At 46.2% G+C, this 25,942-nt stretch overlaps 1 protein-coding gene across 5 annotated transcripts in view; it reads left to right on the top strand.

Annotated features, from left to right (window-relative positions):
- Positions 1 to 25,942, top strand: part of ASAP1 (ArfGAP with SH3 domain, ankyrin repeat and PH domain 1) — a 2,617,237-nt gene that overhangs the window by 1,434,840 nt on the left and 1,156,455 nt on the right. For all 5 annotated transcript variants that reach the window (XM_069621633.1, XM_069621635.1, XM_069621634.1 and 2 more), the window contains one exon: positions 11,335 to 11,521. In XM_069621633.1, the coding sequence (XP_069477734.1) occupies positions 11,335 to 11,521 (187 nt within the window). The remainder of the gene's footprint in view (positions 1 to 11,334; positions 11,522 to 25,942) is intronic.

Below are 25,942 nucleotides of genomic sequence, written 5' to 3'. Positions count from 1 at the left end.
TCCGCAAGGCTTTCTGTGGTCATACTGGCAGAAGATTGGCGCCATACGTTCTGGGAAAAAAATACAACTGAGGCTACGGGCGTCGTGCGTCCTACTTATAACATCCGGTGATGTCGGCTCGACGGAGGCCCTCGAGGACAGCGTATCGATGTCATGGACGCAGACGCCGAAAGATTTTCCAAAGCAGCACAGCTGTGGTAATTACTGTCATAGATATGGAATATGTCGTCGGACCATCCCATCAAAAGAACGTTACCAGGTAAGAGAGTAACTTGTTCTTCTTTATAAACGTATGCTGATAATGCATACTGTGAAAACTAATGAGGAACTTTGAGATATTTACTACACGGAAAACAACAGTTAGAATAGCGACAATTAATATATTAGACATTGTCTTCTCTTCTCTTCATAATACCAATGGGTAGGCAGGTGAAGCTACTCGAGATGGAAGGTGGGTTTATAGGCATTCAGATTTAAATTCTGTGTTGTAATTGAGAAAATGTGATTTGTAAATTTGACATGCTAAGCAAAACTATATTTTAATTGTAATTATGCTTTTTATTTATTGTGAAAGTAATTTCGAAGGGATTGTGTCCCCCGACGTATTCCTTATCTTGATAGATCATCTCCAGCTTGCTGGCCTCGGAATTTGTTTTTCAGTAGAGGGCACTGCGCGTCGACGTCCCTCGAGCCGATGTCCCTCAAGCTGATGTCCCTCGACAGCACCCGTTTCGGTGCCGACGTCATCAATGTATATAAATAGACTTGCGCAGCGTCTGTTGCTCAGTTCTGTTTTTCTGCGCTTTGTGGGCCTCGGAATCGCGTTGCTCAGTTCGTTAGTCAGAGAATATATTCTTCATTATTCCTCGAGAATAAACCAACTCTTACTCGATGGCTTCCTCACCCGAACCGACGACTCCGCGGTCCTGCTTCAAAAAATGTCGAGACTGTGGAAAGAAAATGTTGACAGATCCTCACAGGATCTGTTTGTGGCGCCTGGTATCGGAGCACCAATGTTCGGAGTGCGAGGACTGCATGTCCATGATGGCGAAAGCCTTGAAGGGGAAGCATGAGAGAGGTAAGACAGCTAAACGCCTTCAAATGTTTCCTTGGCAGAGTCGAGACGTTCGTCTCCTCGGCGACACAGGAAACATTCTCGGTCTTCGAGATCCAGGCATTCAAGTAAGAGACGTCGAAGATCCCCTTCCTCGTCGTCTTCTGTTTCTCCGGAAAGAGTCACCTGCCCCACAAAACACAGCTCTCAGGCTGAGTGGGAGGAATTCCGTAAAAGGATGCTTAGTGTCTTCGAGAAAGCGACCTAGACCCCCTCGAAGACAGCTGAGGGTGATACCCTGGGTGAAAGACCCGAAAAATCTAAATGCTGCGAGTCGTTGCACCCAGCGAAAGAAACTACTCGAGCGTCACAAACCCTCGAGAAAAGGCACTGTGCCAGAGACGCCAGCGTCGAAGGTCCCTTCGACGCATAAATCTGCGTCATCTACGCCATTGTCGAAGGGCTCATCGACGCATAGGTCGATCGATTCGACGCTGATGCCGAAAAAGAGCAAACCCACGGCTGTCACTACCTCAAAGCCAGTGGTCATACCCAAAGCCTCTAACATGACTTCGAGGTCATCGACAACCTCGAGTATTATCCCGATCCTCTCGAGTTCTTCGAGGCCACTTCCAATCTTCCCGACGCCTTTTTCGGTGTTTTCGAAGCCTTTAACGTCCGCGTCGACGACGTCAACTTTTTCCCAACCGATTATGACAAATTTAGCCCCTTCTGCTCTGGAAATGGGATTTAACCCATTTCCAAGGTCTGATCATTTCAGACCTTTGTCTTCAATCTATGAGGAAGGGGAGGGTTCAGATCAAGAAAGACCCTTTAGGTTGCAGAGATCTGCAACACCAGAACCAGAGGAATTTACCTCTGAGGAAAATAGGTTGAAGGACCTTAGAGAATCCTTATATAAGGCAAGTGGGTTAGATACTTCGCCAGAAATAGAATTTGCCAAACCAGACCCAGGGGAACATGCTGAGACCCCTTACAGAATTTTAATGGCGAGAATCATAGAATTCACGGGTTGGTTTACACTTTCAGCTGCATTCCAACAGGATGACCTTACAGACATCTTAGTCAAAGGCCCACACGAGGATGCTGTGGTTCCATTTCACGCTGCATTACAAAGAAAAATATTGGCTAACTGGGAAACTCCTGAGGTTATCCCGGCGTTTAACAAGAAGTTATCAGCCAAATACAGGGTATCTACTACTGATCGGGAATTTTTGTCTAAACATCCAACTCCAGAGTCTGGTTGTCCAAGCAGCAACTGCATCAGGCAGTAAATCGGTATACCCCACTGTTCCACAGGACAGGGATGACAAAAGATACGACTCTATGGCTAAAAAAGTTCTTTCTGCATGTAGCATGGCGTTGAAATCTATTAACGCTACTTGTACGCTCGCAAGGTTCAGCCATACACTTTGGGAGTGTGCTTCATCAGCGGCTGACTGCCTCCCAGAGGGAGAAGAAAGGGAAGCGTTTCTAAACATCATTAAGGATGGTAAAGACGCAATGTGCGAATCCTTTCAAACTGGCATTGATTCTGCTGACCGCATCAGTAGGGCCATGGCGGCAAGTACTACAACCCGCAGATTTGCGTGGTTGCGAAAGTCTGGGTTTGCTCCAGATGTACAAGCCAGACTTTTAAATATGCCCTTTGGCGGCGGCTCTTTGTTTGGTAAGAAGGCGGATGACAGCCTAGAAAAGTTACAGACATCCAAAGCAGCAGCAAAATCCCTGGGTGCTGCAATCCGTCAAACGTCATATCGCCCCTCAGGAACCTCTTGGAGAGGTAAGTCCTTTCGCTTTTATTCCGCATTCAGAAAAGGCAGAGGACAGTCGGTTCAAAGAGGTCAAAAAAAAGATTCACCGGAGGTGGGACGGGGTAAAAATACAAAAGCTGCCGCAGCAGCAGGTACCTCTTTACCCTCGGCACCTGCATCAGCCGCCTCTAAATCTCTGAGGTCTCTCCTCACAAGACACCAGTAGGGGGCAGGCTAACTCAACAACTGACGAAATGGCTGGCTATTACGTCAGATGCTTGGGCATTGGAGACAGTTGCTCAAGGTTACTGCCTGCCTTTTCTACGCATTCCTCAGAGTCATCCACCGGGCAACAGCTCTCGGAAAGTTCCAGATCCGCTCCTCTTGCAGGAAATTGTAGACCTGCTGGAGAAAGGTGCCATAGAACCGGTACCTGTAGCGGAGAGGAACAAGGGCTGGTACTCCCCCCTACTTCCTAATACCGAATCAGGACGGAGGACTGAGACCTATCTTGGACTTACGAGAATTGAACAAGTTCCTCAGGAAGGACAAGTTCAAGATGGTAACTCTTTCTCAGATCCTTCAGGCCCTCCAGCTCCTAGACTGGCTGGTATCTCTGGACCTTCAGGATGCTTATTTCCATGTGCCAATCCATCTCAAACACAGGAAATACCTGAGGTTCGCAATTGGCGGCTCTCATTATCAATTTCGAGTTCTGCCATTTGGGCTGACCTCCGCCCGAGGGTCTTCACCAAGCTAATGTCGGTAGTGGCTGCAAGTCTAAGGAGGGAAGGGATTCATGTCTACCCCTACCTGGACGATTGGCTGATCAGAGCTCTATCTCCGGAACAAGCTCAGATCCAGCTAGATTATGTCTGCCACTTCCTTCACAAACTGGTCTTCTCCCTCAATTTAAAGAAGTCACAGATGATACCGTCACAGAGACTCCAGTTCATTGGAGCGGTCCTGGACACTTCCCTGGGAAAAGCCTCGCCACCAGAGGTGAGGGCTCAAGATATTCTGCAGATGGCCACCAAGTTTCAAAATGGCCAACGTCTCCCAGCCTTCGACGTTTTTGAGGTTGCTAGGCCTCATGGCATCCTGCATCCATTTGAGGCAGAGATTTACTGAACCCATTGATCGGTACCAGTTATCCTCGCAAGACTATGTTACTATAAAGCGGACGCAACTTTACGCATATCAACAAGATGTCCCAGAAATAAGGTTCATCCTTACCATTCATGGTTGATATCATTAAATTCATAGGACCACCAATCAAGTGACGGTTTATAAGATGAGGAATCTGTTGGGGGAAAGAATCCATTCTAAAATAAATGTCTTACCTCTGTGTAATGTTCCTGTTTATGGATTAGCCATTTCTTCCACATAGTCCTCAACGCCCTCCCAATCTACCCCACAATACAAACCTGTTGTAGTCTTGTGGTTTCTCAGCCTCTGAATGCAGGCTAAAAAGGTGTAGGTGATATTATAGGTCCAACAGCAGGCTCTATTTGCTGGCCGTGATACCACATATGGAGTCATGAGGGCCAATGAACGCAAACTGACCTGCCCTGCACATCAAATGGTGGAGAAAAAAAAATATTCCAAGCCAGAGGCTGGAGAGTACATTTCTGAGATGAGGTATGCGTGGAAGGAAGGCGTAATCCATTAGAAACAACATTACTCAGTTTGTTAGTAATGGTCTCTTTTCCCCCTCAGAATATATTCTATTGCTTAGCAACACCTTTCCTTTCTGTATAGGGTCCCAGAGTGTCATTTCTCTGTGGTCAATCTCGGTCCTCTGTGTATGCAGAGAACACAGAGCCGCTGAATTGCACCAGATGCTATGACTCCGCTAGCAGACTTAGAAGACTGCAGTCTATAACAAGGGAAACATTTTAATATAGTTCTAGTCTGAGTGCATGACTGCCAATCTCTTTATTTGAACACAGGGAGAATGCCCTGGGTTGGAGCGTGTGGGTGATTCTCACCTGCCGGATCAACCATGCCTTTCTGTCTGTATGAAATGTCTTAACATCAACTCAACGTTCTTTGTCTGGAATGTCTCTTAGGGTAACACTATGAGCTTTCAGAAGGATCTGAGAGAGGTCTGCTACTGAATGTAGCTCAGCCCATACCCTCACGCACCATTCACTCACTGGTAATCATGGTACACTGTGAGTCACTTTGAAAAAGAAACTGCATGGATCTCACAACAGACTCTAGTTCTCACTTTAATGGATTGATTTTCTCTCCCACAGATTCCTCATCTTGATAGCTCCTCTGAAACCTTTTTGACAGGGGTCGTCATGGACCTCAGTGTGGCTGTCGATCCATCTTGCTGGTATATATTCCACATCACTATTCCCCATGCTTCAATTCTTCTTTTCCACGCGCTTGCACACTGCACCTGGAACACATTTCTTCTTCAGAAACCTCACCGCGATGTCAACTCACTTGATTTCAGGCTTCAAAAGGTGCACCGATTGCGAGGCTAAAATGTCGGTGACTGATCCCCATGACGTTTGTGGTGCTTGTGTCCGAGTCACAACATGGAGGCCTGCGCATTGTGCTTGAAAATGCAGCCAAAATCCCTACGTGAGAGAGCTGGGAAACTGGCTTTGGGCCAATCGTCAAATCTCTGGCACGGTTTGTTGTTTGGTGTTGAGAGGGTGAAATGGAGGAACACACCCCCAAAAAGGGGAAGGATAGGCATCGTAAGAAAACAAAGTGACCCCACTCTAGAAGCCATTCTTCTTCGTCTTGGCGAAAGAAGAAATGGTGCCAGTGGAAGGCACTTGAAAGCTAATACGCAAGTGGTGAGGAGGGTGGTACACTGCGTGGAGAGACCGTGCCACACAGGGGAACCAATCCAGCATCGGAGGCAGAGACCTGGAGCGGCCTGCATCTACCACCCTTGGAGTGCACCAAAGGAGAATCCTCCAGGAGCCGCCCACAGGCACGTAACAAGATGGAGGACACCAACTGGAAGCCCGCGCTGAAGATGCGGACCCGGCCTGAGAGTATGAAGTGAACGCGCTTGCTTGTGTGCGGGAGGCCCCTGGGGGACTCCAACAAAGGGGACGATCCTGCCCCGGAGAGAGCTAAGCCCCCGTCCCCGCCGCCGCCTCCTCCGCCCACCACCACATGCCTGCAAAATAGCTGTAGTGAATGTCTGGGAAAACCGGAAACCGTAAAATACACAGCGACCCGCATTGCGGCCCAAAATGTCAGGAATGCGTTCAGAGACACAGCCCAGGGCGCACCCCGGGGAGAGATACCGCATATATCAGGACCAGAAGCTACAACCCAGAACCAGTGAAACCCAGCGGGACCCAACAGCCAAAATATACCCCCCCAACCCCTCCACACAACAACTGGTGGCAGAACGGAAAGAGAGGTGAAGGGGGGCGGTGGGTACCTGGGTCACCCTCCTTTTCCGGACGGATGCACGACGGGAGTTGGGTCCTTAACACCTGAAAGATACACAGAGGGAGGGACGCCTCAAATTCATGTCCGGACAGTGAAACTGAACAGAGAGTAAGCAGAGGCTTCACAGAGGTGGGAAGCAGTGTGCACATCTTAGCAGGGGGTGCAAACCTAGAGAAGCACAGCAAAAACACGGCAGACAGTAGGAGAAGGCCTCAATCAAACAAGTTAGACCATGTCGAAAACCCAAAAATCTAGTAAACCCCAATCATATTGCACTTTGAGAACCCTGTGGTGACCAAACATCTACCCTCTGGTGATGCCCCCCCCCCAGGCAGCACCACTCAGCCTGCACCACTGGACACCGGCGGGGCACTCAATGACATCAAGAAAATGCTGGGGCAGGTACAGACAAGAATCCAGTCACTGGTTGGGAAATGGGACACCCTAACGTGTTTGGTGGACCATATGCAAGTGCTTCTTGACAAACATAGAGAACGCCTGGGTGTAGCTGAGGGCAGAGTATCGACGGTTGTTCGGGAGAATTCTCATTTATGGCTTATTTCCCTGACCTAGTGAGTCCCCCAGCCGCTTTGCTGGACTTCTGGAGTTAAGTTTTTTCGACCTGGTAAGAGTGAGAGCTTTTCCCCCACTCTTACCTGTGTTTTGCTATGTGTATCCATCTGTTTTTGTGAGTACACCACTTCAGTAGCCCCCTTCTTTGTGTGTGTCACACAGCACCTTCAGTGCCGTGGCACAGGGTTGTCTTTGAGACTTCCCTCGACTCCATTTCTGAGGCGACTACTGTCCCCCAGAAAATTGTAAAGTTACCATTAACTTTACTTAGTCAATCTACCACAGATCCAGTACACCCCATCTTCCATGGAGTACTGGGAAGGGTTAACTCGTATCCCTTTTTTATCTGTACCTCGTAGAGCATTGTTTCGCTCTTTTAACATTTAGACTTGGCTGGTGGCAGTGGTATCTACCCTAACTTTTCTACCGCGATTATATTAGATAAACTTGGTACTGTTCTTGGCTATTATATTAGCCTCGAACATAAACCTGCTTGACCAAATCGTCTTTCTTATGGCTCCGGTTGGGTTTATTCGCCATTTGTTTTTGTTGAAGTCCTTCTTGTGTTTTATTTTGCGCGGCAAACTAGGTTTGCCTTCTTTGTTCACTGTCTTTTGGCAGGCTTCTGCCCAGATGCCCTCCTTAAGGCGCCTGGGTGTCTAGGTGGGCTGAATGTGAGGGAGGGGTGTAGTCACCCCCTGCATAGGGTATCCTAGGAAACCCAAGTCGCACTTTGTCATGATTGGCCAGGGTAGTTGTCCGGGCTGGACAAACCCCCTGCTGGGTGATTGACAGCCAGGCTGTGTGAATGGGGATTTTTCGCATAAAAGGCAGGTCTCTTGGGCTAGAAGTCAGAGAGTCGCCACTGGAACTACAAGGAACTGAAGAGAAGCGGAGAGAACAACGGCTGCTGCAACTGTCCCGTCCCGGTGAAGCCCTGCTGCATTCCTTACCCATATGCCCTTCAACGACACAGAGAAGATCCAGTCCGGAGTTTTCTTCCCTTGAGCTTGGTGGAGATAACCAGCTCATCCTCTACAACCAGAGGATCCTCTTCCGTGGTCGAAATCGCTGCACACTGCTGTAGTGGTCCGGATAGCCACCTGAAGAGCCTCTCCTGTTTTTAAGGAGCGCACCTTTTATACCGTGTCGCTGCTGCCGGGCTCATCCCTGTGTGGTGCAGACCCGCTTCAGACGTCCTCCTTCTCGACGAAGCTCCAGGAATCGTGGGTCTGCGGGAAACCAACTGGAACAACTGCCAGGGCATCAGTGCACCATTGGAACAAGGTACTGTGTTCTGTGGAGGAAACTGGGTGAATACCTTTTTCTTCATTTCCAAGGATTGACCTTGTCTTCCCTCCTTCTTATAACTTTTGCTTCCGACCATTGACAATATCCAAGTACTTTTGGCTCTGTTGAATAGTGAACTGTCTGACCGTGTGATCTTCGGCAACTGGCCCCAGTGTCTTCGACCCTGGCTCCGGCCCTTTGACTTTTGAACTCCTGTCTGAGCGTTTCTTGATTCTGCCTGCCTAACCAAAATAGTGCCTGTGATTTTTGCCTCCAACTCCCTCTGGGTATCTCGTGTGCTAAGTGTGTTTTTGCCCCGGTAGCATTTCATGTCACATATACGCGTTTGTTTAGTAGACCGAACTGTCAAAAAGTGATCGCATTCGTATTCGCGGTAATGTGCTTTTGTGCTTAACACCGGTTCATTCCAACACAGGGTACTTACCTTGAGACTTACTGTACAAAGTGAATTGGTTAGTTGTAGTATATTTAACGTGTGGTTTTTATTGAAGTTTAATAGAAATGTTGTGTTTATAACGAATGGTTTAAAAATAAATGTACTTATATTTTTCTACCTGAAACCTTGAGTCAATGTTTGCTTGAGTCACAGTAATTGTGGTCCCTTTGTGTAATCTCTGCTACTGCTCATATACTCTTGAGATAAGCCTAGAAGCTCCGCCACTATGACATAGTAGTACAGGCTTGTACCAAAGGTAAAACTTGTATCACCACCTGTAGTCTTAATTGTGTGTAGTGGTCCCTAAGGGCACTGCACAGGATTCTGCCTAACAATGGTCGAGGACAAATCCCACACCAACACAAGCGCCTTGGCCATGGTAAAGAGAGCAATAAAGGAATTAACGGACAAACAAGATGATCTCGAATCCCAGTCCCGAAGGAACAACCTCAGAATTGTAGGTGTGCCTGAAGCGACGGATCAGCGAAAACATGGAGACTATGGTGGAGGACCTACTGAGAGAGCTCCTCGGAAACAAAGACTTCTCTTCAGTATTCATCGTAGAGAGAGCCCACCGTATCCCCAGTGGGAAACGTCCGGTGCCAGGGGCACCAGCTAGACCCATAATAGCCTGACTACTAAACTACTGGAGTAGGAACCGGGCCCTGAGAAAAGCTAGAGAAAAGGAATCCCTGTCATTCCAGGGGGCACCGATCTGCCTCTTCCCAGACTTTTCAGACAAGATGCAATCATCCAGGAAGACTTTCATAGAGGATAAGAGAAGACTCAGAGAACAAGATATTAAATACGCAATGTTATTTCCCTCCAAACTACAGAGTGGAGCACAATGGCCGCGTACTCTTTGTTCACACCCTGGAGGAAGCAAGTATGTTTTTGAGTCGATAACCGGGACACCATGCCACAGAGGGAACAATGAGTGACTACCCACGAAATATACCACAAGACAATTGTGGCTGATGGCACACATCCTTACCTGACAATAGACATTCAAAGCAATGTTTGTTGACTGGGGCAGCCTGGTTGACTGGGCCCTGGCGCACCATCATGCGTGTGCACCTGGTTGTTATAGGTGGGGTAACTGGCAGGTTGGGGTTGCTGGTGGGAGTGGGAGGGGAAGAGGAGCAGGGTGGAACTGGGGGAATGCAGTGGTTGCTAAGGCTGCCTCTCCTCACTGGTCAACTGGTCCTGACCTCGGGAGGCAGGCGAAATGTGGGCAGGGATGGCGTTGTCAGTGATACTTTTGCTCATAATCTGCTTACTCCAGGGCGGTATGTATACTACTACGGAACACGGTAGGGATTCGAATGATTGAACAGGTCAAAGACCGGGAAGGACGGGCCTTGATGATACATGGTACCATACAGGGGCGAGTGCACGGATTCATTTTTACGGATCTAACTAAACTCCATAGAAACCGTGGGGTGGATAACAAAACAATTGGAGGCGCCCCCCCCCCCCCTGTGCAAATGGTCTGGGCAGGGGACTTTAATGCTGTAATGGAGTCCAATCAGGACGAGACAGAGGGAACCCACAGACCAGTGTCTAAGGTGACATTCAGATAACGGGAACTATGCTAGGCATGGGAACTAAATGATATCTGTAGAACAATGCATCCAGGGGGAGGTTGGTACATATTTCACTCCTCAGTCCACAGCACAACTTAACGACTATACTACTTCCTTATCTCTAACAACATTGTTGAGTGGGTCACTGAAGTTACAATCTTGGCACGTACACTATCGGATCACGCCCCAGTAGTACTAGCCTTAACAATACCAATAGAATGGGGTGGAGAACACCCTGGATATTCAAAGCGAAGGCCTGGCAGATGCAGTGTTTCGGGATGGGTTGGCCAAAACCATCACTGACTTTTTTTAGTTAAATGTGGGATCAGTAGGGTCTGGGACAGCTTCAAATTTGTCATCAGGGGGGATTGTATCTCCAAAGAAGCAGGGATATTGAAACAGATTTGTCGGCAGCTGGCAGACAGCAAGGCCCACATAACGCAACTACAGGCAGAACCTGTCCCTTGACTGTGCCGCTGAAAACCCTTTCATACTTCATCTCTACCACACAGAGAAAGTGTGAGTTAGTGGACAACTCTTGATTGTTATACCTAGTAAAACCTGAGAGCAAGGAAACTCCTTTTGTTCTACCATCCCAGTTGAAATATCTGATTGGTTCTTCTTGGGTCTCGTTTATAGGGGCTCTGGTCAAAATGATGAATATGTGGGAGAAGAATCCATAGAACGAACGTTAAAGTAAGTAATTTCGCCTTAAATGCATTTTGCAGACTGGTCTCGGGCTTGGCCCCTTTGACCAGCTTAATAGTTCATAGTGTCCGATTTACTGCAGCAACAGTCTTTCTACTATGTCTATAATGCTGGGCTGCCTTGCTACTCTACCCTTTAGGTGCCGGCCTGCCTTATTGGCCTGAGCCCCATGTGAATCCACAAAACAGTCAGTGGCAGTGACTAGCATTATTGACGAATGGGTCAGTATTGCTTTTAACACATTGCCAACAATGTCATCCAGTGCTTTCCTCTCCTTCGTCCAGCCCATCCATCCCCGGGTAGTTGTATTTCATGAGAGAGTGTGCTGAGCGTCTATACTGGTGCAAAGAAAGCTCATTTTAGAATTACCAATGTTACTGTTGTGTATACTTGAATAAGATGCAGACGCATGTTTCAACAAGCAACACTCAATCAACATTTATTATTCCCTCTTCACAGGACTGCCCGTAAAGAATTTATCACTGCTAAATATGTAGATCATAGGTTTTCCCAAAAAACATGCATATCCTTTGCCGCTCAACTGAATGAGCTACTGGAGTCTGTGAAAACCAGGGATTTACTTGCACTAATCCAGATCTATTCTGAAGGAGTAGAGCTAATGGAGCCACTCTTAGAGCCCGGACAGGTAAGCGGAGAGCTTTTACCCTGATTGAATATACATTTGCTGTAAATGTTTGTGTTATTATTTATATTGCGCGAGCGTACCCGGGGGCATCAGGGCGCAGCCTTTACAAGAATTTTCAAAGCTTGGTTACAGTACAAAGAATATACATAATACAGGAACACAGTACACCAATGTTATATACAAATCAGTAGTAGGCCGACAGGCCAATATATACAGGTAAGTAGGATGGTACACGTGGTTACAATTTGTGCAGGTAGCGCTCGGTACTTCATAGTCTTAGTGGGTCTCCAATTTCAGCCAGGAGACTACCAGGGAGTGGAAGTTCTGATAGGGCATGTCGACTCTAAGGTTGGGAGGCAGGGAGTTCCACAACATAGCAGCTTTTACCGGGAAACTGTTGCCCCCTATTGTGGCCCATTTGTAGTGGGGGACAGATAGTCATGTACTCAAGCATGGGCATTATCAAAATAATAATTTCTCTTCTGAAATTACATCAAAACGTTCACATACACCTTGTTTAAAATGTGTTGTACCAGTGCATTCATTCTCCATTTCTCTGTAGAAATTGACTGTTCTGACTGCAGGGAACCCCATCAGAACATTCTTTGCACAGCAGATATATAAAGTGAAGAAGCAGAACCTACCTGGTGTATGGTCCACACCTTTTTCATTCCCTGGCACTAATACCATAGCCCTTTCTTTCTGCTGTTTGATTTGCATTGCTCAAGGTTCCACAATGTTTTCACAATGCACCATCCCAGCTGTTTGACACCTAGCTGCTCCTGCTCATATGTGTACTTTTGACAGTTGATGTCAAGCTATGCCACTATATTCAGTCAACATTCCCCAAAGGTAGCTTTCATGTGCTGTCTGATGTACCTGTGGCCTGGGCACCATTGGCTAGAGTGCCAAAGACGGTATGCCACAGCTCAGCACCAATCTGTTCAAATGCATTTCGTAAATCAACCCTAGGGTTGGATTTTTGGAGGCCATCCTATTATGGTTAACGGGAAAGCCAAACCCAATCAAGGAAGGTAGCAGAGCTTCAAGGTTTGGACTGAGGATGGGTTTGAGAGTGGTCTAAGTCTACAATACAATGCACACACGTAACATTCCAATAATTCCATTTAGACAAGTAAGTACAAACCTATACAATAGTTTTGTTAGGCCTTTAAAATGCACACAAAAAAATTAATCATCTAGGTAAGTATTGTCACACAACTACTATAAAATACATCTATACATTCACTCTTTTGAGAAGATAGAAAAGCATTTGATTCAAAAGTAGTGCAATACATGTAAGTAATTAGATTCAGAAACTAAGAAAGTAGAAACTCCTAAGAGCAACACTAGAATATTTCCATAATACTTAGTAAGTTCAGAACTGAGATGGAAGTGCCCTTGCGTTATTATTCCAAAAGATGTACTTCTCACGTGGGTTTACTAGGTGATAGAACGATGTCAGCGGTTGCGATTCAGATTTTCAAAAGGTTATGCATAGTTCAGGTTAGTAACTTTCTCATTCCCACTGCTCTAGGAAGGCCAAGGAGGGGATTCTTGACTAGTCCACCACTGATCCAAGTCAGGAAAGGGGGAGCTAAGGACAGGACTTAACACCCATGTAACCCTATGGAGAAGATTCCAAAGACCACTACAGAATTTCAGGGTTCAAAGGAGCAAGCCCTGCACAGCTTCCATTGAGACTGGAAGGCCGAAAGTGCAGGAGCAAGCGTCTTGTATCAATTTGAAGATCCTCCACGTTCCAAGGATGCACTCGGAACAGCGAAGACTGCAGAGAGGTAGCCCAGGTGAGAGCTCGTCATTCCACCGGCTGATCCAGGGACACTTCGGAAGGCTCAGCAGGCATGAAGCAGGGATTGAGACTGGTTGTTCCCATTGGTCCAGGGGTCAGAGCACCAATGAGGGCCTTCTTGCGATCAGGACAGAGGAGCAGAGGTCATCTTTGCAAATGAGTAGAATCCATACAAAGAACATTACTGGCAACTTTTCTGTTATTGTTTGGGTATTGGCATAATAAAGACTTGAATGGCTTTTGTTTAAATCCCTTTGGGAGGAAAGCATCCTAATTCATATGGGCAACACATCTGCCACCTTATGGTATGTTTAATTTGTAGATTTTTAAAGTTTGACATTCACCTTCAAGATGGACTCTTGGCTCTAGAATTGAACAGAAGATGGTGGGTGTAAAGTGTTATGATTAAGCACGTTTTCAGATCAGTTTCTTGGTAATGTTCACTGCTCCAGAGATCTGAAAATAGATTATTTTTTCTTTTTAAACCTCTATTTATTGATCGAAGGCATACAAAATCGAAGTATCATAACATTTTCAGCGAACTAGTGACTGTAATCTATGTCCGGCTTACTTTCATATCCTCCAGTTCAATGATTGTCCCTTTTGCCTCAGAGTTTTTTTCACATTTATACTTTGCCCCGCACCGCTCCCCCAGCCCGCCTCTCTATTCCCTCCCTTTTTATTTCAACTTTTTGGGGTCCAGAGTTCGAACAGTATGAGATCGCTTACGGAAGGTTGAGCCAGGTTTTCGTCCCCGTAGCAGGGATCGGATGACTTGTGTGTTTTTGAGCAGACGTGGTCTGTAGTATTGGGCTTCTCTGTCCTTCACCAGTTCATGAAAGGGGTTCCAAATTGTCAAGAACTTTAGGTACTTCCTTGTGCTGAGGGCACATATCTTCTCCATGGCCATCCCCGCCCAAACCTTGACCCACCACCTTGGGCTAGCTTCACTTTTACAGTCCTGTGCAAGAGTCATTCTTGCTGCTGACAGGCGATGAGTGATTAAAGTGGCTCTCGCCCCTGACATTGCGTACACTCCATCTATGGGCGCGCCTAGCAGGATCGTTTTCGGAGACATCGGCAGCTCTGTTCCCGCAATATCTTTGTTGTGACCTAGTATTTCCTTCCAAAAAGCCACTGCTTTGGGACATGACCACCACATATGGAATAGGTCCCCCCCTCCCGCCACAGTTTCTCCAGAAATGGGGTGGGTAGGTCTTGTTAATTTTATGTATACGGTATGGGAACATAAACCATCTCGGGCATAATTTGTGGGCGGACTGTTTAATCGGGGTGCATCTGGAAGCACTGCCCATATATAATTCCATGCCACCTCCGTTAATGTCTCTTCCATGTCTCTTTCCCAATTCGCTTTGTATGGGAGATTATCCATTGGTTGCGCCTTGGAGAGTAGTCTGTAGAGCCTGGTCACTCCCTTTAGTTGACTGGCCCTCCTGCAGGGTCAGTTCGATACCTGACAGCATCCTCATGCCCACCTTCTTCACTGCTGGGTGGGTTGTCCAGTGTCTGACTTGAGTGTATCGATAACAATCCTTTTCCCCTAGTCCAAATTTCAGCTGGCAGTCTGTGTAAAGCAGTGGGGAGCCATTACTATACATGTCTTTCAGGGTCAAATCTTCAGCACCAGACTAACCCTCCCAGAACCTCCTCTGAAGGCCCGGTGTGAAATACAGATTGTGCGTTAGCAGTGTACAGGGGCCAAGGCCTCGCGGGATGCGCTTCCACCTCCGGGCTTTATCCCAGCTTAGCAGAGACTATTAAGTTGATTCTAGGAGCAATCCCCCCTTTCTCCCGGCTCTCTGCTTTTAGGCCCAACAGGGCTCGTAAAGGAATTGTCGTGGCTGACTGTTCAATCCGACAAAAACCTTGGTTTTCAGGTTTCGCCCATCTCGGCAATGGTGCTAGCTGTGCTGCCAATACATATCTGTCCACCTGCAGAACTCCCAGTCCTCCTAGGAGCGATGGGCGCATTAGGATGCATTTCTGAACCATAGGTATATAACACCTTGCCATATAAACTTGAGTATTGCTTTCTGCAGCTCTTTTGTGTTGGCGAGTGGGATATGTACCGGGAGCGATCCTACCACGTAGAGGAGACGGGGGAGGATTGTCATTTTTACTGCTGTAATACGGGCGTACCATCACAGTTCCTGATATTCCCATCTGAGCATATCTTCCAGGAACTGTTTCCATGGGGGTGTTATATTTGACTTGTATAGCTTATTTAGATCCCTTGTTAGATGAATCCCCAGGTATTCTAATGATTCCCCTACCCAGATCAACGGGAATGTCTTCTCGAGAACCTTGATCACACCTCGTTTCGCAGTGATGTTCATTGCCTTGGATTTGGAGAAGTTAATGGCAAACCCTGAGACCTTTCTGAATTCCTGCAGCTTTATCAAGGCTCTAGGCATCGTGACTTCCGGATCCCCCATGAAGAGCATGATGTCATCTGCATATAGTGCGATTTTGTGGGTCTCTTGGCCGGACGTTACCCCCTTGATCCCTGCATCCTGTCGGAATTGCATTGCACGCATTTCCATTGCCATAGCGAACACCAGTGGAGAGAAGGACCGCCCTGACGCGTGCCATATTTTATCTTGACATACTCTGAACTTTGACCATTGAGTGTGAAACTTGTCGATGGGATCTGGTAATTGGCAAGCACCATCTTTGTGAACTCCGGGCCACATCTGAAGCTTTCGGGAACCAGTTTCAGATATCGCTCCATGCTGTCGAAGGCCCGCCTTGCGTCCAGGGCTGCCACCGTGAACTTTTGTTGTGTTTGATTCCCCTCATCTATTAAATCTATTGCTCCTCTCATGTTGTCCTGAGTGTGGCGGCCTGTAATGAACCCTGCCTGGTCATCATGTATTATGCTCGGTAGGACCTTCATTAATCTGGTTGCATGGATTTACGCATAAATTCTCGCATCAGTGTTCAGTAATTCGATGGGGCGGTAGCTGGAGCATTCGTGGGGGTCTTTCCCAGGTTTCAGTGGTAATATGGTTGTGGTTCTCCCTATATTGAGCGTTACCTGCCCATCTTATCTGATTGTGTTGAATAGCCTTGTCAGTGGGGCCATCATTTGCGTACAAAAGGTTTTGTAATAACAGTTTCCAAGGCCATCCGTGCCTGGGGCCTTGTTGGCTGGCAAAACTGAGATGGAGTCGCTGACCTCCTGCGCTGTGATTGGGCCACTAAGGTTTAACCTGTCCTGTGATCTGGGGTAGGGGGATAAGTCGAATATAGGCGAGTTTTTGCGCTGGATCTAGGTTCTCGCTGTGCAGGAGTTCCTTGTGGAAACGCAACATTATTTCCATTTTATCCTGCTCTGCAGTATGTGGATTGCCATGCTTGTCATTCAGCTGCGCTATACAGTTTCTGGCCTTTCGTTTTCGCAATTTTGCAGCAAGAAATATATTTGCCTTGCCCCCATGTATGTAGTAGTTCTGTTTTGTGTTGAACGGTGACTGGGCCACACGTTCTGCCGTGTGGTTCTCGAGCTGGGCTCTGACCTTCCTGAGCTCCTGTAGGGACTTTTTTGTTTGTCGGGACTTGTGCCGGGATTCGGCTTCGCTCACCTCTTTCTCCAGCTGATGAGTTACCAGGGCCCTTTCCCTATAATATGCCGCAGCCTGTGATAAAAACTCACCTCTGACCACTGCTTTCCCAGCGTCCCAAATCACCCCCCAGCCTGTTTCCCCGTTATAATTTTCCTTGAAGAAATGATTGATCGTGCAGTCCTTGTGGGCTCTCAGAGCTATGTCTTTCAGGAGTAGCTCATTTAGTCTCCAGGGTGGCTTTTGCTTGTGCCTTTCCTCCCCCCACTAGCACCGGTGCATGGTCCTAGCAAAATTACACTCCAATCTCAACCTTTGTTATTTAGGGGATTAGAGTGACAGAGACCAAGATCCTATCTATTCTGGAATAGCCTAAATGGACGGCCGAGTAGTGAGTGTATTCTCTATTCTCCCATTGAAAGCACCACCAGGTCTCTATCACACCAAGTTCCTTGAAGAAGCGACCCAATGCTTGCCGGTTTCTCTGATCAGCTACTGTGGGAGGGAGAGTTTTGTCCAACTAAGAATGAGGCTTGGCAGCATCTGCTATATGTGAGGGGTCAGAAATTTGAGGCGGGCAACTTGGTAAAGTTTTTTTTACAGGTAGCCATTTTATTAACTCAACAGGGTGTGACAAACGCCTCACTATCCCTAACCTATAAGAGGATTTCCCCTGCCTATCAAAATAAAACTAAAGGAAAGTAAACTGTCCCTCACACTTATTCATACATCATGATAGTTGAATACAAGTTTAACAGAAACAACAGTTATACTGAACATGAACCTGATGCAATTAATCGTTGTAGCTTGGGTCGGGTCCCCTTCCCCAGGTTCAAAGCAGGATGTTCAATAAAAGTTACAAAGAATAAAGTTCCTGTTATATAGCCAAGTTCTAGTCATACATTTCTTATGATTCCAAAAGTCTTTTACTTGGTATTTGACAAAGTTCCCACAAAATGCAAAACGTGTTTGTGTTCAAGCTACAATATCTTAATGTCACTTCTTCTTGGAAAATAAACACTTTTTCGGGTTTCACAAAAATGTTTTTGTAAAGATGGTTTTTCCCACAGTTTAATAAACACAATAGTGGCCTTGCCACTTTCTTTCACAACCTTTAATCTCAATGCAGTACTTCAATGTCTTTTTCCTGGTTCACTAATCTTCCAGGGCTAGCAATAACAATTATTTTCTTGGTATACTCCCCTGCCAGGACGAAAACACTATTACAAGTATTCTGTGGTAAGGTTTCTTCACACTCTTAGAAAAGTTCTTGACTTTGAACATCAAGATTCACAATTCCGTCTGTGACGACACAATACACATTGGTGCTGTTTGTTCTACTGATTTATTTGTCATAGGCAATGCAGGTTATATTCGTCTTCCTTGATGCTTCTTACAGGAAAGGTTTCTCTCCTGCCTGCCTCTTTATTTCTTAACTCAACAAACTACGGTTGACCATGTCTCTTTATGACATTTGCCTTTTCTTAGCTTAGGCAATGCTTGCTGGTGGTATAAGGCCTCACTATTACCTATTCCACAATCTGGGATTAATAGTTACAATTTCTTTACAATATTGTTCTTATTTTTTAGCCAATGCGGGCTATAGGTCTTCTGAAGTATTGCCCCCTCTTTACTTTGGCAATGCAGGTTTTTATCTTGTTTCAATATTACCCCCTCTATATTTTGGCAATAGCAATTGTAATATTTATTTTCCGGCTTTCCTTTAAAGTGAGTATATTGCCAATGTAACTTCCTTGTATTAGTTCGGTATTAAAAACATTGTTCAGTGGGCAGTGTTTGACTACAGAGAGTTTTGGGGTTTCCTATCAGAGGCCAACTCAACAGCTTTTCTACACGTGTCAGCTCGAACCACTGCTGCTGCTTCTTCTGTGCTGTCTTGAATGTGTGACAGCCTCAGTCAATTTACCGCAGCTGCGCTGCTTGGGGAAAAAAGACTGCCTTGCTCCTCCTGCACTCCGATGCTCGCCAGCCACCGGGACCAAGTACCATATAAAGAGAGCTTGTCAGTTTCCCGCTTCCTGTGTAACCTCTGCAGTTCAGGTTTTCTACAACGAAGACCCTCTCAGAACCAAACTGCATCAAAGACAGGGGTGGCTCTGGCGTCTTCATTCCTCTGCTTCTGCTGCTGCATCTGCGGCCAGCAACTCCTACTATGCTCCACCTTCTTGTTCTAATGGCCTGCACCCTGAGGGGGTGTTATATTTTTAAAAGCCCAGCTCAGGTGTGGGTCATTAGAACCACTAGACTTCACATTGCAGTTTTGGGCCTCTGGGTCCCTGTTCCTCGTCCCAGTACTTGGGGTATTGTGGGACTTGACATCCCCAATATTCTGGTTACGTTTTACATCATGAAGTCAGCCTTCAACTTTATTTAATTCACTCTGTGTATTAAATACACCTTTGGGGAAGGATTTTAGATTGGTTTATGATTGGTTTCGAATTGCATTTATCAGAAGTTAAGGTGTTAATATTCTATTAATATAACAGAAGATCATACATTATATGATGTTAATAAGGGACACCCCATTACGGAACGTGGCCGAAATCATCTAAGACATATGGTGATTTAACAGGCTTAGGATGACTTCCATTATTATGTATTGAAGTATTGAATATTTGAATAAGTACTGGTATCAGCAACAGCATATTGAAATAAATGTTTCCCTTCTTTTCCTTGGAGAAACAGTTTTGAATTCTGTATACACGAACCCCTGATTAAGAGTGGTCCTGCTCGAAACGCGTTGGGTACCACATTAAAAGAAATTTCAATTGAAAAAATAATTAATCGTCTGAGTTTACCTATGAATTATAGTTATGAGACTTGTTGATTTCACAGTTTTTTACTCAATATTAAACTTTTTGATTTAATAGTTAGGCTGTACTCCAGCCATAGACTGTGTGCAGTAGACGGGAGTTCTCACACCTTGGGAACTTGACACTTTTTGCTTTGCATAATTTCACGGCTCATGTGCCAGGGCCGTTATTTCTCCCCTGCCCCTCTAACACGACTAAACAGCAGAAACTTGTTTTCAACAGATAACCAATAACATAAACATTACTTACAAGGGAGTGCAGGGTTTACCCAAATACCATACGTTTAAAGTGTATGTCTACTTGCTACAAAGTAGTATATTGGTCTGATCCTACTGTGCTACAATTTGAACTACTTCTAGGGAAAATGTTCAGTATCTTATCCGAAGAACTGAAAGATTTTGAGAATCCGGGCCAGTCTGCTTTTTAATGGATAGGGTACATTTTTAGGCTCCAGAAAATCGATACATGTTTTAGGGCCCTGTACTGTAACCAGATGCAAGTCTCTTTCTAGTGGATTACTTCCCACAGATTCTTCATCTTGGAAATATCTTCAAGGGAGCAGACTCCGGCTCTGCATGGGCTCTGTTCTGTTTTATTGGAACACCAGAATCCAGATGTGGCATCATGGGTGGTATACATGTAGACCCATGACTTCAGTTCTGTGTTTTTTTTTAGAGTTTTTTTTAAATTATTTTATTTTTTTGCATGCTCATGCGCTGCTTTGGGGCACCCCTGCTTGGGAATTTTGCCTAATGTTATGTCTCCTGCAAAATCTTGGACTTTCAGCAATTGGGGTTGTGAGTTCCTTACTTCCTGAGCCCCCCTGATCTTTTTGCTGGCGTCCAAGTGCATTACTTTACTTTTTGTGCCTAAGACTGCTACTTGCCACTGTAACCGTTTTCTGGTGTTTGTTTGTTTATTTATGTTGCACACCAGACCCAAAGGTATCAGGGCGCAGTAGTATCAAGGAAGTTCAAGACTTAGGTTACAGAAATAAATTATCCATAGAAAAATGGAACACAGTAAGGCAGAAGGTAGCAAATGCATGTCATCATAAACAGGAACAAGCAAGAGTAAAATGTTTACAAACTATAAGGATTCTGTCTACAGTGGGTGAGGGTGTCGGGCCTTAATGGTCTGTTGTCTTGAGGCAATTGATACAGTTGTATCTGAAGTTCTGGTAAGTTTGATCCGCTCAGAGTGAAGGTGGCAGGGAGTTCCAGGACTGGGCCGCTTTGACAGGAAAGCTGCTGCCCCCAACCGTTGATAGTTTAAACCTGGGAATATCAAGGCATTTGGTGTTGATGAGTCTGGAGGTGCTAGTAGAAGATCTTCTATGGAATCTCTCAGACAGATAGGAGCAGCATTATTCAATGATTTATGAGTGAGCGAGGCGGTTTTGAGTAGGATTTTATCCTTGGTAGTGAGCCTTATCTCAGATGTATGCTCTCTTCTAGCTACACCGAGGGTCGCTCTAAGGGCATTATTTTGGAGGGTTTGGATTCTCCTGATATATTTGTTGGAGCCGATGTGGAGGGCGTTACAATTAGTCCAGCTGGGACAGGATGAGGGCTCTGGCGAGACTGATGCAGCTATTATTGGAAAAAAAATGGTTTGCCAGTTCTAATGAGTTTACAAGTGTAAGCGGTGGCAGAGGCGATGGCATTAACTTGTTTGGTAAAGGTCAGAGTAGAATCGAGGTAAAAGCCTAGGGTTTTCACCTTATTAGGAACTTTGATGAGGTTACCGTCAGTTAAGGCATGGCCTAGTTTTTTGAGGTTGGTGGTGGTATCCACTCTGAGCTCTGTTTTGTCATCATTCAGGCATAGACCATGTGCATGCCTGGATGATGAGGTACGCTCTATTCACCAAGGCCAAATCCTTGCCATAATTCCCGGAAAGTGGGAGGAGAATCTGAGTATCCTCTGTTTAGTTGGTGTAGGTTATACTGAGATGGTCCAGATCATCGAATAGGGGCTTAGTGAATATGTTATACAAGGTGGGAGAGACACACGAGCCCTGGGGCACCCCACAAATAATGGGAATGGGGTCAGCAGCTGCTGAGGGGGAGAAGACCCTCATGGTTCTATCACTTAAAGACTCAATCAAAAGACTTAAAGACTCAATCCAGACTATGTTCTCCTTAGAGAAGTGAGCAGCAGTCTCTAGATGGCTGCATAAGACCTTGAGTCACAAAACACTTCAGTTTCTTCTGAACCGTTACCCTCCTCCGACTCCTCACCTGTGGAACTGGATTCCGTACTGTATCCTACAGGTTCTTGATATAGTAGTGAAGATAATGTTTGAAACCTGCCTTGATATGAAGCCACAGTTGCCACCGGTGAGCTGTGGCTACCTGTGGCTCCACTACCGAAGCAGGTAGAAAATCCAGGGGAAAAGCCCTAGGCTACAAAAACCCTGAAGTCCGATGTGTCAGGTCTTGAGTGCGCTGAAGAGCAGGAGCAGGTGTTATGATTTCCATAGTAGAGTGATGTAGCAGAATGAACATCTGGTTCCGGTGTAGCAGGAACTCTGGCTCCGGTGTGATTGTCCGGAAAAAGTTAAACAAGTCCTTAGCTGCCGAGAGCAGGGAAGAGACTGGCGGCCGTGAAAGGCAGACAGCCGAAAGGAAATGCGAAAACGGAACAGGAGGCTCAGAAGAGCCGCGCAAGCAGCTTCCGAAGGTGGAGCAAGGAAAAAAAAAAGGTAAAGGTAGAACAGAAGCAAGTGTCGTGCAGAGGTTGGGGAAGAAAATTGCACACACCCGGAACGAAGGGTAGGTAAAATAGAGTAAACAGAGAAGGAAAGCTACCGAAAGCAGCTTGACAGAAAGGAGGAAGCTCCGAGAGTGCAAATGGCACAAAAGAGCGGTAGTGCAGTAACAAAGCACAGGAACAATCGACAAGCGAAAACTCCAACGTTGCAACACGTGGAATGCCGGAAGAGAAGGAGCTAAATGATTCCCAGCATCCCGCACGTCGAACCGAGCCGTAAAATAGACTAGACCATCACCATAGTTAATGGCCTCTCCACCTATACCTGTGCCATTACCTCCAGGAGCCGGCACCCATGACAGTATGCCCCCTTTGTCTACCTACTCCCCCTGGCTTCCCCAGATGGTTCCTATGAAACCTGGCTAGCAAAAGTGGAGCATAGATATGGGACGGTTCCCACAAATCTTCAGATCGTGGAAACCCCTTCCAACCAATGAGATATTCCAATCTCCCTTTGCGATACCTGGGGTCATAGATGGATGATACTTCATATTCCTCTTCTGAATCAGCCAATAAGTGTTTGTAATTGGAGGTTGAGCACCATTAGAATGAGAAGAGGAAGGTTTGAGTAAAGAGGAATGGAAGACCAGGTGAATCAGTCTCAAGTTGTGTGGTAACCGTAGTTTATAGGCCACAGGGTTAAGCTTTGATCTAATAGGGAAAGGACCCAGAAACCGAGGTGACAGTTTGGAGGGGTGTGCCCATCTAGGGAGGTATTTGGTGGAGAGCCAAACCTTGGAACCCACGTTCCAATCCGGTCCTTCTTGGCGATGTTTATCTGCTTGTCTTTTGTAGGTTTGTGTAGCAAACTCTAAACTGACTCGGGCCGTCCGGTGTGCTTCTCTGATCTTGTCAATGATAGTTTCAATGGCCGGCAATCACCTGTTGGAAGTAACTGCACCCAGTTATCTTGTTGCTGGTTACAGTAGCAGCAGAGATATTTTTCCAGGGTGGCGTTCACCCTTTCCGTCTGCCCATTAGTTTGTGGATGGAATCCAGACGAAAGTGCTCTCTCGATCCCTAGTTGTTGACATACTGCCTTCCAAAACCGTGAGGTATATTGTGTTCCTCTGTCTGACATTATCTTTTCTGGTAATCCATGCAAGGGGAAAACGTCTCGATGAAACACACTTGCCATTTCTTCCGCGGTGGGAAGTTTGGGCAATGGAGAAAAATGGGCCATCTTGGAGTAAGTATCTATAGTGACCATAATACAGGTACTTGAGTTGGAGAGTGGCAGTTCCACAATGAAGTCCGTAGTGATTATACTCCATGGACTAGTAGGAAGTGAAGGTTGTTCAAGAAGTCCGATCGGCTTGCCGGATGGATATTTGCTCATGGCACAAATGGGACAATTCTTTACGTGGTCTGTCACCTCCTTTCTAAGATTGGGCCAGAAATAAGAACGTTGTAGCAAGTCCAAAGTACCTGCTACTCCATGATGTCCTGCCGTTGGTAGATCATGGCACCAATTTAGAACCTGTTTGAGTAGGTTGCCCACTGGAATGTAAAGAAGACCATTATTAAACCAGAGCCCATCTTCGTTGCTTAAGCCTGTGGGTATTATCTTGTGGCCCTTGTGTTCTTGAGCAGTGGTTTGTCTTACCTGCTGTAGAAAGGTCTCTAGTGAAGCAATCACCTTTTTGGGGAACATAGGTTCTGAGACAAAGTTAGGTGAGCCCTCGGAGGTCTCTAGAGCGTCAGCCAATATGTTCAATTTACCTGGGACGGGAAGTGATGCACTCCATAGATTCTAGCACCTTGAGGTTGCGGTGATCTGTGCGGATGGTGAAAGGTTGAGCACATCCTTGAAGTAAATGTCTCCACTCTTCACACACTTGCTTCATGGCAAGCAACTCTTTTTTGCAGTACGGAATAATTTCTTTGACTGGGACTCAATGTCTTTCGAAAGGTATGCGATAGGGTGTTCAATCCCAGCTTCTTCCTGGAGTAAGACAGCCCCAATGGCTGAGGCGGATGCGTCTGTCTCAATGATGAAAGGCTGGGAGTGGTCCTGTTGCTTTAGAATGGGGACTGAGCAGAATAGAGTTTTGAGATGTTGGAAACTGCCTTCAGCTTCATTTGTCCATTGGAACGGCCCAGAGGTTTTCTTTAACAGAGAAGTAATGGGCAACACCTCTTCTGAAAAGTTTGGGATAAACCTGCGATAAAAGTTCGCCAGACCCAAGAATCTTTGGATTTCTTTTACTGAGGTGGGAGTCTTCCAGTCCAGGATTGCAGCAACCTTCCTTTTGTCCATTGCGATTCCATATTCAGAAAGGACAAAACCTAGGTATCGTATCTTTTGGACTCCGAATTCACATTTTTCCAGTTTTGCCAAAAGGTGATGAGATTGGATGTACCTCTGATACATGAAGTGAATGCTGTGATAAATCCTTGGAAAATACTAATTTCTGATGTTTGTTAATCTGCTTAGAATCACATGCTGTGCATAGGTCCGACATCCAGTGGTCACTGCGGAGTATTGCATTTTGTTTTTCGTAGTCGAAAAAGGGGACGTCGATAAGGCGTGTCTGTAACACTATCCCTATAGTGACGTGCGTTGTACCCACAATCCCTCACGCGTCGAGGTCCCTCAGATTGTTTTTTTCCGCCCAGCTTCTGGTCGCCTTACGCGGAGCTCCTAGAGAGACATTGCAAAAAACTTATTACGGACCTCGGTCCTTAATTATACTTATTATATTCTTAAACGTCCCTCCACTCGACGTTAGCTGTGAAGCTGTTTCTCCGCCGAACAAGTTTTCGAAGGAGTGGATCCTTCGGCGCTGCCGAACACGTGGCCTGGCCTCGCCGGCCAACATACAGTAGGGAGAATGGGGGTTCGAACTTTTATCTTCTCTTTGAGAATGTCTTTCTTTCTCCCCTATCTTTCCCTTGGGGTTGTTATCACCAGTTATTATTGCCTCAGCTATGGAGAGGACACCTTTTAAGTTTTGCCCACGCTGTAGGGGCAAATACACTTGGAAGGATAAACACAAGCTCTGTAATCGTTGCTTGCCCCTCGATCATAAGGAGGACAGCTGCGCGGCCTGTAAGCTCTTGAAACCAAGAACTCTTAAAGAACGGAAAGTTAAGAGGTGGGCAGACTACGCTATGTCGAAGTCAGGACTCTTGACCAAATTTCTAGGCCCCCTAACAGACGCGGCTATGGCTATAGACGCTCCTTTCATGGCCAACGCCAGCAAAACCAACAGCAATTTTACTCTGCTACCAACTGGCCCTCTAACCAGGGTAACAACCAATTCAGTCAAAGAGGCCAACGCCGTGGCAAAGGAAGAGGTCGCGGCTCCAGCCCCAAAGGTTCCACGCCCAATACCAACAAATGACCCGAAGATTCGGGTCCCCTCCCATGCATCACCGGTCGGGGGCCGGCTAACATCGTTCCTATCAGCATG

Source organism: Ambystoma mexicanum, chromosome 5q, assembly GCF_040938575.1.
Source record: "Ambystoma mexicanum isolate Mex_15411 chromosome 5q, UKY_AmexF1_1, whole genome shotgun sequence".
NCBI lineage: Eukaryota > Metazoa > Chordata > Amphibia > Caudata > Ambystomatidae > Ambystoma > Ambystoma mexicanum.
This window is presented reverse-complemented; position numbering and strand designations above follow the sequence as displayed.